Consider the following 12206-nt stretch of genomic DNA (forward strand, 5'->3'; position numbering starts at 1 on the left):
CCTGGCCTTCTCCCTCCCCTCTGGCCTTCTCTCTGTCCCACCACACCCAAGTTCACTTACCTTTCCTTGCTGCTGCTGACAGATGCACCCAGCCAATGCAAAGCTCAATTAGAAAGTTAATAAATACAGTTTTCATCAAGACTAGAGAAGCAATCTTTTTCAAGGCTGGCTAGGAAGGTTCCACCACAAATGCGCGAACGACAAAAGCGCGTCTGACTAAACCGCGGTGACCGCACCGTCAAAACCGCGGCGACGAATGAGCGCTGAAGCGCGCCGACAACAGCGCGCCGACAGAAGCACGCTGTAACATAACCCTAAAAATAACCCTAAACCTAACCCTAAACCTAACCCTAAACCTTACCTTAGCTTAAATCGCGCTTCTGTCGGCGCACTTCTGTCGGCGCGCTTCTGTCGGCGCGCTGTTGTCGGCGCGCTTTTGACATCGCGGTTTTAGCGCCGCAGTTTTGTCAGCGCGCTTTTGACGTTCGCGCTTATGTCGTGCCACGGGCTAGGAAAGGGAACTTTACTAGCTTTCCACAGCACTGCAGCAGAATACTTAACATTATTAAATATTAGTATTATGAATTGATACTAGGCAGAAATATTAATACAAGGCAGAAGGTAGGCAGAAAATTGGATGGATGATGGAAAACAGGAGTGTCCTACCTTACAGAGTAAACATTATGATGCGCACAGAGTCCCATTTGACATCTTTAAAGTAATTGGCAAGTGCACTCACAATTGGCTTCTGTATTGGATATGGTGAGTCTCAATATACCAATTTATCAGAAAGCTTTCCACTAGACTGGTGCAAATCTTTCACAGGGTACTTCATGTCAGCAATGCTTCCAAATTATCCCTTGAAGATGTTTTGCTTGGGCTTGCAGATACAATATCTAGAATCAGTTTCTATGCTTTCTAAGCCTTGGGGCAGGATGGTCTTCTAGTCAGTGACTTTTGTACAAGTTGCAGCTGAACAAGTCACTTCCGGATGTCGGCCTGAAGCCATTTGAGGCTTCAGAGTGATACAGAGCACCATATTGAGGAGACTCACATGGCTTCTTTATCCTGAGAGGGAAAATTCCATCATTTCTGCCATGTAAAATGGGTTAAATGAGAAAAGTGAAGCTGGTTGGTTTACCTTCTGCTCTGGTATCCTCTTGGGACCTTTGTGGAGCTCAAAGCCATTCTGTAAATAAATACGATATCATATTTTTTTTCCCTTTGTTTTTATTTTTGTCTTGTTTTGTTGTTATTTTTCTGTATTTTACTTTGTGAACCTCGCAGAGTTATTGGGATTTAATCTGCACATTTAATCAACATATGCATAAGTAAATGACTAGTGCTTTACTTTGCCTGCCTGCTTTCCATCCATCCATCCATCCATCCATCCATCCATCCATCCATCCATCCATCCATCCATAAGGCAACTAGGAAAGAATGTGTCCAGGAATACCTTAGCAGTGGTAGGTGCGTTACTGCCTACCCACCCACTAGAGCAGGGGTGTCAAACTCGTGGCGCACGGCGGCATCACATGACGTATCGCGACTTTTTCCCCCTTTGCTAAACCGGGCGTGGGCGTGGCCAGCATGTGATGCATCAGACCCGCAGGCCGCACGTTTGACACCCCTGCACTAGAGTGTAAACATGTTTGTTATCTGTTTCAAAGAATTACTAATCTTGACTTCCTAAGTAATTTGTCTTACAGCACCATAAATGGTGGAAGTTGTATCAGCCACCCTTCCCTTGGTGTCTGTGCTTCTGCTCTTGAGATATGAGTTTCTTCAGATACAGAGAATTTTTCCTCAACCTTTTTTTTTTTTTTTTTTTTTTGGCAAGGGAAAGGAGATTTCCTTTTCCCCTCACCCTAGCTTTTACTTTTCAATTTTCTTTTGCACCTGAGAAGGAGACTGACGCTCCTTTCAGAAGACACACAAATAGCTAAGGGGGCCAAAAGAGGCAGTCTATCTTTTCTTATTTTTTCCTTTCTCTCTCTCTGCCACTTTCAAGGTCACCGTATGTCATGATGCAAAGCATCTTGAACATGGACGAGGCTGGGATTTTCTAGTTGGGCTGTTTCAGGCCTTTGTTGCTGGTTTAAGACAGGTTTTCAGTGTTTTCTACCATAAAATGATTTTTTTAAAAGTGCCATTGATTTTCAGCAACTATCAACCTTTTATCCTATTTAACAGGAACAGGTTGTTACCTAGCATTTTGCTTTCCTACCCATGGTTTTCCTCCCCCCCCCCCGTTCCATTTGTATCCGTTCTGGAGGAGATGTTTTAATTGGGGGACTGGTTGCTTGCATCAGGAAAATGCAGCCCTTGGCACAAGAACAAGCAAGCTAGTGGTCTGCAATATAAAAGTATGAATCATAGCATTGATTTAGCTTAGGCTGCGCAGGCTGGAAGTAATCCGAAAAGAGACCTTTGTGTCCTTTTTACTCCCACAGCATATGGACAACCATGCATAATCAGATATGGTCCCTCTGTGAATGTTTGTGTTTAATAAAACATTGATAGAGATCTTTGCTCTTTCCAAATGTCACATTATTATAATTTAAGCAAGGTAAAGGAGTCTAAATTCCAGATATCATCTTGTTTGGATACAAAAAGCTTCAGTTTTATTTCTTAATGAAAATCTGTAAGTCTGCCTTTTTTTTTTCCTCTTAAGAGTCGGATGAAAAAAAATAAAATCAAGAAAGAATAAGCGGCAGGAATGGGTGCTTCAGATCAGGAAAATATAGCTCTTGGAAGTAATTGTGGATTGTGGGATTGAGAAAAATAGGTCCCAAGAATATGGCTGATGTGAGACATTAGCTGTAAAGCAAAAATACAGATTTACATAGGCAAATTGAGTTTTTTAAGGGCTAATTTAACACACGAATGTCTACCTGTTGATGTCCCAAGCTTTAATATCTTAGTAGTCTGATACCCAACTATGGAAAGGAATTCAGTGCTGAAATTGCCACCAGATTATGCTTAATATGGCCTTAATTCTCAAGTCATAGTAAATGATCAAAAACATCTGTTTCTATCTCTGATGAAATATATACATGTGAATTTATCCTTAAATATCTATTCACCTTGTGATGGATTAAAATTAAAGTCTAGCTTTATGATACAGCAATTTCTAGCCAAATAGTTTTAGAGAGTAATACAGGTGAAAGCTGAAAGCTAAAATTGGGTTCTGTAAAGATGCCACTTAATTTGTGTATAATAGGTCCAATAATTATTTCAGTGCTCACTTTGTCTCGGCATAAAGCTATTTCCATTAATAAAACATGGCAACATAATTCCCTGGACCTTACAGATTGTCCCCTGTATATTGTATTTACCTTCCTTTTTCCATTCTTGATCCTTAGGCTATTCATCTTTAGAATGTGAGTTGACTGAGGGGTAGCTTTTGAATTATTTAAGATGTGTACCGAGGCACACAAATACTTTCTTTAAAAGTGCTTAAATCTTTACAGCAAGACTATATGGACAAAAATTGCAGTAAAATGTTTAAAAATGATCCTTCGCCCTAGTTACATATTTTTTAAAAAAAAGTAAAAATAGTGTAAACTACATCATCAGTTTAGCCAACAATCTGGATTTATTCCAAACAAGATAAAAAGTTTTTTTTTTAAAAGGACAGCAATTTTCTCAGCATTTTGTGGTGAGTGCCTCTTCCCTAAAAGGATAGAATAGAAATGTCAGGAGGCTTAAGACAAATAAAAGTGGAATTACAATTGAAATAATTCAAATGCAGTTCTTCATAATTTATTCCCATATGGTTATTATAATATTAATGACAACTGATGTGTTTTTTATTCATTTCTTTCATATTAAACATCATTCAGTAGCAACTATTTGGAGGATCTCTGGAGTCATGTTCAAAGATCCATTTCAAGGCCCTAGACCAAGAGTCTTCAAACTTGGCAACTTTAAGACTTGTGGACTTCAACTCTCAGAATTAGCTGGCTGGAGAATTCTAAGAGTTGAAGTCCACAAGTCTTAAAGTTGCCAAGTTTTGGGATCCCTGCCCTAGACTGTGAGTTTCTAAGTTCAACAAAGCTCACAACAAAGATGAATATTTCCATGGCCTTTGTAAAGAAAAGAAAAAATAGAACATCTGTTTTAGGAAGACAGGTGCTTGAACTGAAAAACAAACCAGCAGAAAACCTCTGTCCTTCACCATTCTCACCTTGAATGGACCTGTTATCAGTGAACTATGCACTCTCATAGGGAAGTAAGCAGTTCATAGACGACCTAATTCTAAGCTATTTTAGCGCTTTAGCACTAAAAAAGTAGCACTTTGAATTGTGTATTTTTCGCAGGCAAAGCTTCCAAAACTACTTTCAAAAGCTGTTCTATTTTTCCCCTCTCTGCATCACTGTAGGAAAATATATATATATATATAGATGTATATTCTAACTTTTCCAACGTATCATGATTTATGTGCTGATTACCGTAGATTGATTTTCCTCCAGGGAATCTGGGTACCATATAAGAACTTCTTCCTCCATTTTTTTCCCCTATAATAGCAAATCACGTAAAGAAAGAAAGGCAATCTTGCAAAGTAGATTGGACAGAACAATCATATTTGACCTGAAGTCATCTAAGTGAGCTTCCATGGTTGAATGGTCTCCCAATCCTAGCCCAATTTTATATATTTTAACTGCCACATCAGACTATTGAAAGCTTGACAGGAAGTAAATCCTTTGAAATTCAATGTATAGTCCAGAAGCATATTATTTGGAACTAACCTCTCAGATTTAATGATTTATATTATTGTAGATTATGCAAAATGGTGAGCAGTCACAAGAGGGAGAAGAGGCTATTAAAGTAAACCCCAGGGAAGGAAGAGAACAGACAGCAGAACTTTTTCACCCTGACAGAAAAGTGATGGAAGGTCACGGGCCACGGGAATTAAATATTCAGGAAAAGCAAGAAGCAGGAGAAGACGAGGAACAACATGCAGAGCAAGATGAAGAAGAGCAGAAAAAAGAATTAGAAGAAGAAGAAATGGAGCAAGCTGGGCAACCGGAACACTTAACAGATGATCTCGATCAAGTCCCAGAAGAGCATGAATGGAAGGACAAAGAACAGACTGACGAGGAAACCAACATGGTTGGAGAACACAACCATTCACAGGTGGGCCCACTTTTCCTCCCGAGAATATATGCATGTCTTCCTCAAGTCAAGTTTGACTCTTGGTGGACCTCTTCGTATTGTTCATGGACACCTTCATTATTGTTTCTGTGGCAATAATGGAAAATGGTTTGCCGTCTTTTTTTTTTTAACTTTCCAGTCTAGCTTATGACCTTACGACTTCTTGTGCTTTTCCATCTGAGTACTAACCAGGTCTGATTCTGTTTAGCAATTTTGAGATTGGCCAAGGCTGTGAATCAGGTTAGACAACCTGATCTGAAAACCTGAATCTGAGAACCATTTTCAGGTTTATTTGGAAGTCAATCCCGTTGTATTTAATTGGAATCAATCGGCTACCTTTGATATATTAAGACACACTTGTTGAGAATTTTAGGTTATCATTGCTTGGCAGCAACCTCTGGGTGCCTCCTGCCATTGAATTCATTTGTAATTAATGGGGAAGAAAAGGCTGTTGGGTTATAGACTAACTTGGGCTTCATTGCATTCCTAACAAAAAGGCAGGTGTAATGGTGTGAGGGAATGACCTTGGGAGGCAGGAGAAGATCTGCAGCCAGGGAACATTCAGATAAGAGGCAGCTTAGCTCACAGCAGGAATGTGAGTATGGCAAATATCTCAGAAAGGACTTTTCCATGTTTCTTGGGTTGAAAAGGCGATGTGGAAGAAATGTATTTTCAGACTGGCAAGATTAATGCTTGCCCTAACCCAGAAAAAAGCATGCCCAGTTCAATTAATTCTTCTTTATTGCAAGGCTACATTAACAGAGTCTTGTTAGTCTGAAAGCTAGATTTTTCTACTTGCAGATTTATCTTTATGAATCCAGAATGCTCTTTCCTCCACCTTGGTGTAACTTAATATTTTGGCAAATCCTTTCACTTTAAATATGATATGCATCCAGCAGGCAGAATCCCAGAGGTACAGTTTATGCAGGTCACATTTTGTACAGAACTATAAATAGAAGTGTCAAGAAATGCTTCTACTTTCTAGGTCATATCTTGGGGCACCAAAATATACTTTTTCGTTTGTTTCAACTAATTTTCAAATTGAAGCATACACAATGTGCCAAGCCCTCCTGATGTTTCAGACTTTTTCTATTATCCCAATGCCAACATTAGATGTTGGCTTTCTATTCATTCTAAGTATAAAATTATAGAAATGTAGACATTTAACCTATTTCACAAACATTTAAAATGGTCATTTCTCCCTAGTCATCCTTGATTACTCCTGCCAAAGGATGTAGTCAAACTTTCCATTCAAATTTTGTCCTACACCCACTTCAAACTGTTGTCTCATTTAGCTTAATATTGTCTTTTCTGGCTCAAGAATGGGAGCTTTTTTAATATATGCCATAAAGTACCTTGTTTTGCGAAAAATTAGTGGTGGGTGGGCTTTATAAATGTAAACCTGGCACTGGGAATGAGGAAGGGTTGAAGTTTAAGTAATTAATAGTGGAGCCATATCCAAATGTGAGTTAGACAATGTAGGTTTTCTGGTATTTAATATGGCACACCCTCTTTTCTTGAGAATGAAGCAGTAATAATTTTTTCTTACCAAAAGCTGGAAAAGAGGGCTTTGGAAATGAGGCTATGAGTTGGCAACTCTTGTTTAAAGTCGCATGCATGTCAGAGTTTGTTGCAAAAATCACATCCAGAAAGCTCACACAGATAACTGATTCATTTAAATAAGAAACTTCTTTATATATAAGAATATATATACAATATCAACAGCAGAGAAGTTTCATTTCAGTTCAGATCAGCAGACAAGTCCAGACTAGTTTCATTCTCTTGCACAGACTCAGAGCTACATAGGTAAGCCACGCCCAGGCTCCGAGCAGTCTGGCATGGCTCTCAGTCACTAAATTGTTCCCATTGGCTGATCCAGTTACCATGCCTATACATTGGCTGACCTTGTTACCATGTCCTATTCCAGCCAGTCCCCAATAGCTGACCTGTTGCTTTGCCCTATTCCAGTTCATGAATGTTCTGACAATGCATACATTTTTCTATGACTTCTGGGGTGCCAAAGTAGAACTTGGGGGGGTCTTCTGCGGGCAAAACAAAATGTTACATTACTTGAGTGATCTTGTGTGTGTGTTCAACCAGGAGCCACCCACAGCGAAGATTGTAACCAGGCACAAATCACCTTATGAGCAGCAGTTGGAGCAACAGAAGTTGGCTGCTCAGAGAGAAGAAGAAGCCACCCGCCTAAGAGAGCATCAGGAGGCTCTGCACCATGAGAGGCTTCAGGAGCAGTTGCACCGGCATCAGCAACTTCAAGAGAGAGAGCTGATGCTGCGGAGACAGGCCGAACAGGATGAAGAACAATTTAAGCAACAACTCAGGTTGTCTTTGCAACAAAGGGCCAGTTCTCTCTGCCCCACCCTCCCTTACTTGAGAAAGGAAGAAATTTCTCAGAAAATTCTAGAATTGCAAAACTCTTAGAATGCTGTCCCCCCCCCCTTTTTTTATAAATATTTTCTATTTCAGGGTAGGTATATAAACAAGGCCTGAGAGGAAAATAGGCAATTTTCTAATGAATTGCCTATCTGAGAAGTACCATATTTTTCGGAGTATAAGATGTACCTTTTTCCTTCAAAAAAGAGGCTGAAAATCTGGGTGCATCTTATATCCTGAATACAGCCTGTTTTTGGCTCCCGAAATCCCGCCTCCTTCACCAAAATGGCCCTGCAGATTCTGTAGAAGGCTTTCAGAGAGCTCCTGGGGGCTGGGGAGGGCAGAAATGAGTGAAAAGGGGCCATTTTTTGCTCAGTCCCCCCCCCCCCCGCAGCCCCCAGGAGTACTCTATAAGCCTCCTAAAGGCTATGCATGGAATTTGGTTTTGACAAAAATGGGCCTGTCTATTGTGGAAAATTGGCTGTTTTTTGCTCATTTGCCCCCCCTCCCCCAGGAGCACTCTGCAAGCCCCCTGAAGGCTATTCATGCCCTTTTTTTGGAGAAAAAAAAACAGGCCCGTTTTCACGAAAAACAGGCTGTTTTTGGGAGGCTTGTAGAGTGCCAAAACTTTTTTTAAAAATTTGCCTCTTCAAAACTTTGGTGCGTCTTATACTCCGGTGCATCTTATATTCCGAAAAATATGGTAACTGTTTACAAGATGGCATTTGTAATGGCTGCCCTCAAAAAGTGACTTTTAAAGTTTTCAGTATTACGGCTGTGTGTCTCTAATGGTCAGCAAAAGAATGGCTGCTGGGTGGGTTCCGGTTTCTTTTACTGCTGGTTCGCTCAGGGACGCGCTTTGGATACGGGTGCCAATAGAACCGGTTCGGGTGCATGTTCAGCAGAGTTACTATCTACTTGGCCAAACCGGTAGGAACCCACCTCTACTGTGTATCCTTTAGGAATCCTTTAAGTCAGGGGTGTCAAACTGGATTTTTTCAAGGGATGGATCAGCATTGTAGTTTTCCTCTGCGGGCTGGCCAGGTGGGGTGGGTGGGATGAGAGGAGATGGGACCCTGCTGATCAGAGGCACCATAGGCTGGTCCTTTGCTATTTCCCCCGTTCCCCGTTTTGGCTGGCATGGTGTTGCAGGAGGTTGTCCAGGCCGAAAACTTGACATGGGGAGGGGGTGCACATCCCCACCCATGTCCCATTTTGGCTGCCAGAGGCACCACAGCCTGGTCCTTTGCTATTTCCAGGCTGGTCCCATGGGCCAGATTTAAGCATCCTGTGAGCAGCATCCCACCCGTGGGCCTTGAGTTTGACACTTCTGCTTTAAGTGATTCATATGCTGCTGGTCAAGCTTTACCATTGTTTGTGCAAACTGTGCAGATAAGGACAGGCAGACAAGAGACAGAATTCATATATCTTTGTATGTACAGTACACTGAGATATATTACTGTCTCTTTTTTGTGCTGATTTTTCCCCCCTGAAGAAGGCAATCCTATTATTAGCATTGTTTAAACCAGTGGTAGCACCTTTTTGATAGCAATAGTCATGTTTGGAATTTTGAGAACATTTCCTAGTTCGTTCAAACAAGATTTAGGTTTTCCTAGATACAGAATGGATGCAGATGAGAAAACATTTGTTCATGAGAAAGCAAAATCAAATAATTGTTTTCCCCTCAAGCCTCTGCTCATCACTACCCCGAATACTTTCTATTGTCCCAACGCACTTTTCTATTATTTAAGGTAAATGTAGAAAATGCTTCCACGTAAAGCACTAGGCTGCAGTCACCGACCAATTGGGCCTACACAGTGTTGAACATGATTATAGCCCTAAAGGCTGAAGCTTCCCACCTATTTGCATACATTTGTTTCTTCAATTTGGTTAAGTTTTAAGGGGAGAAGTTATTTTACGTAAAGCCAAATGGCAAACACCCAGGCAGCATGTGTGCTCTTAGGCATAAAGAGATACTGAGAAAGATTCTACTGTTTTTCTGCTGTCATCCATTGTGGCTCCTGCCCAATCCATCTTAGATTTGTTTGGAACTATTTTATTACTTGGCAAATTGTATAGAAAGATTGGAAGTAGTGGGAAAATTTAACATCATTGCTATCCTTTGAAACTCCCCCAACTGGTGAGCTGGATGGACTGGCATTCTAATTTCAAGTAAGACATATTCCTATGTTTCTCTATCAATAGGTGTTGTGGCCCTCCGGCAGCCAGCAGAGCTGGCAGTAGAGTCAGACAGGGAGGAGGTTGTGGAGGAACATGGGTCAGTCCTGAGGGCTGAGGAAAGCTCAGAGGAGGGCTCTGCGTCAGAGGCAGAGAGGGAGCTAGACAGCAGCACGGCAGAGGAACAGCTGGAGCTTGTTCCCAATATGCGCATGCGCAGAGCTGCCAGAAGACAAGAACAACTAAGAAAGCAGGGTCGATTTGGGAGTAAAGCCACACCTTAGAGGTGATTGGCCCCTCCCATAGGAAACAGAAGAGGAACGAACTGGGAGTGAGCTTTTGCAGGAAACAATTTGCTCATTTGGTCCAAAGAGTTCTGTTTCTGATTATAAGAGACTCTGTGCCAAGTTTTGCTTTGCCCTGTGTTTGGAAACTAGTTATCTGGCAGCGCTCTAATTGAGATAAGGTGCATGTGGATAAACATTCCTCTGAAAGACTGTTTGCTAAAGCCTTGCTGACTGTGAATCAAAGGAATTCACAGTCGTGTAAATAAAAGAGGTTTTGCAGGAACCAAGACTTTGCTTCTTGCTTTCTAAGGAAGCCTGCGTCAGAACAATAGCATGGGTTTTAGTTCAGAGGGAGAGATCATGTTTTCCTAACAGAATAGGAATTGGTGAGATGGAACATCTCAAGTTCAATTGCTGACCTCTCCAAGTAGGGTTGGGAATAATTTTTTTTCTTAGACCCTAGACAACTACAGACTATTATACTGACCTAAATAAACCAAGAATTTGACTATATTTTTTGTACTCATTCGTCCACCCCCTGGGTAATGTTAAATTAGCCTGGAGCAAAAAAGAAACATAGCATTAATCAGCTCAGATGTTGTATATCAGTAAAGGTTCCTTCCATATGAATCTGAATTAATAGACCTTCCAATCATTTCAGCCAGCAATCCCACTATGACAATGTAGATCAGGATATCGTCCAAGGAGGAGAAGGAGGTGTACACGAAGATGAAAGTAAGTAATAATTCTCTTCCCTGTCAACAGTTTGTCTTATTTCTCAGATTTCTTTTTTCTTGACAATTATATTCCACTTAACACAGGTAATGATAGTATACTGTTCTGACCCCCCTCGTTCCACACCAAAGTACACTCCGAGCCAAAGATAAGTTACGGCATTTAATTAACAGACAAACAGGTCTTTGGCAGCAAACCGGTACAGACAAGCTTGGGCACCTTACAGATAAGGCTTGGCAGCAATCCAGCCTGCCAAGCTCACAGTAATGTCCTCCGACATTCAATCCTGTGTTGACTTCTGCAAAGAGGGGCGTGTGCACAAGGAGTCTTTTTATAGTCTGGAGAGGAGCCTAATGACCACCAGCTGAGTGCAATTACCTCCTGTAACTGCGCAACTATTCCTTACACCTATTAGCTCGTCGATGCCGGGCATCCAGGAACAACTCACTGCTGGACTCAGGCTCACTCTCCCTTGTCTCCTCCCCATTGGTCCAAGGCTCAGGCACCTCCTGATGGCCAACCAGCCTCTCTGCGCCCTGCTCGGAGTTGGAACCCTGTCCAGGGCACAGTATACAATAGAGCTTAACTGTTAATTTAAAGAAAAAAACCCACCATATTTTAAACAGATAAAATCACCATTAATCTGACTTCCATTTGAAAAGACCTGGCTTGTGGGGGGGGGGGACTCCTTCAAACAGCAATTATGGAATATAATTTTAAAATATAAACATTAACACAACCATTTTTATTGGTTGATCATATTCCAATATAGGCAAAAGACAATTGGCTTATCAATAGAATATGTCATCATTTTGTGGTGATTTTCACAGTGAATCTAGAGCTGAGATGCTGTTTTTATGGTGCTTCCAACTGTGGAATTAAGCTTGCGTTGATGCTTCCTGCCTGTGGGAAGAAGGAATGAGATGGATTTTTCTTTTCAATTAGATTATGAGAGACATAACCATCATCCAAGAAGAGCCGAAGATGATGATCAGAATAATGCAAATGATCAACAGGACCCAGAGCTGGAGCACCAGTCAGAGAATGAGCAAAATGAAGAGCCAGTAAGTGGCGGAAACTTCTCAGCAACTTTTTAAGAGAAACAGATTCTTTTCTAGCTAATGTGTTCATTCATTCAATCTATTTTCTCTCCCTCCCCCTCCCTCCCTCCCTTTCTCTCATCATCAATAAATATATTTAATACAATAATACAATAGTAGAGTTGGAAGGGACCTTGGAGGTCTTCTAGTCCAACCCCCTGCCTAGGCAGGAAACCCTATACTGTTTCAGACAAATGGCTATCCCACATCTTCTTAAAGACTTCCAGTGTTGGGACATTCACAACTTCTGGAAGCAAGCTGTTCCACTCACTAATTGTTCTAACTGTCAGGAAATTTCTCCTCAGTTCTAAGTTGCTTCTCTTCTTAATTAGTTTCCACCCATTGCTTCTTGTTCTAC

General features: G+C 41.2%; 1 protein-coding gene across 1 annotated transcript in view; it reads left to right on the forward strand.

Moving 5' to 3' along the window:
* GOLIM4 (golgi integral membrane protein 4) overlaps positions 1 to 12206 on the forward strand; it is a 74103-nt gene that overhangs the window by 40459 nt on the left and 21438 nt on the right. The window contains exons 9-12 of the mRNA XM_087725292.1: positions 4783 to 5139; positions 7258 to 7496; positions 10675 to 10748; positions 11694 to 11812. Coding sequence (XP_087581418.1) covers positions 4783 to 5139; positions 7258 to 7496; positions 10675 to 10748; positions 11694 to 11812 — 789 coding nt within the window. The remainder of the gene's footprint in view (positions 1 to 4782; positions 5140 to 7257; positions 7497 to 10674; positions 10749 to 11693; positions 11813 to 12206) is intronic.

Source organism: Thamnophis sirtalis, unplaced genomic scaffold, assembly GCF_051295495.1.
Source record: "Thamnophis sirtalis isolate CommonGarterSnake01/CBP01778 unplaced genomic scaffold, rThaSir2_p1.2 scaffold_11, whole genome shotgun sequence".
In the NCBI taxonomy this organism is placed as follows: Eukaryota; Metazoa; Chordata; class Lepidosauria; order Squamata; family Natricidae; genus Thamnophis; species Thamnophis sirtalis.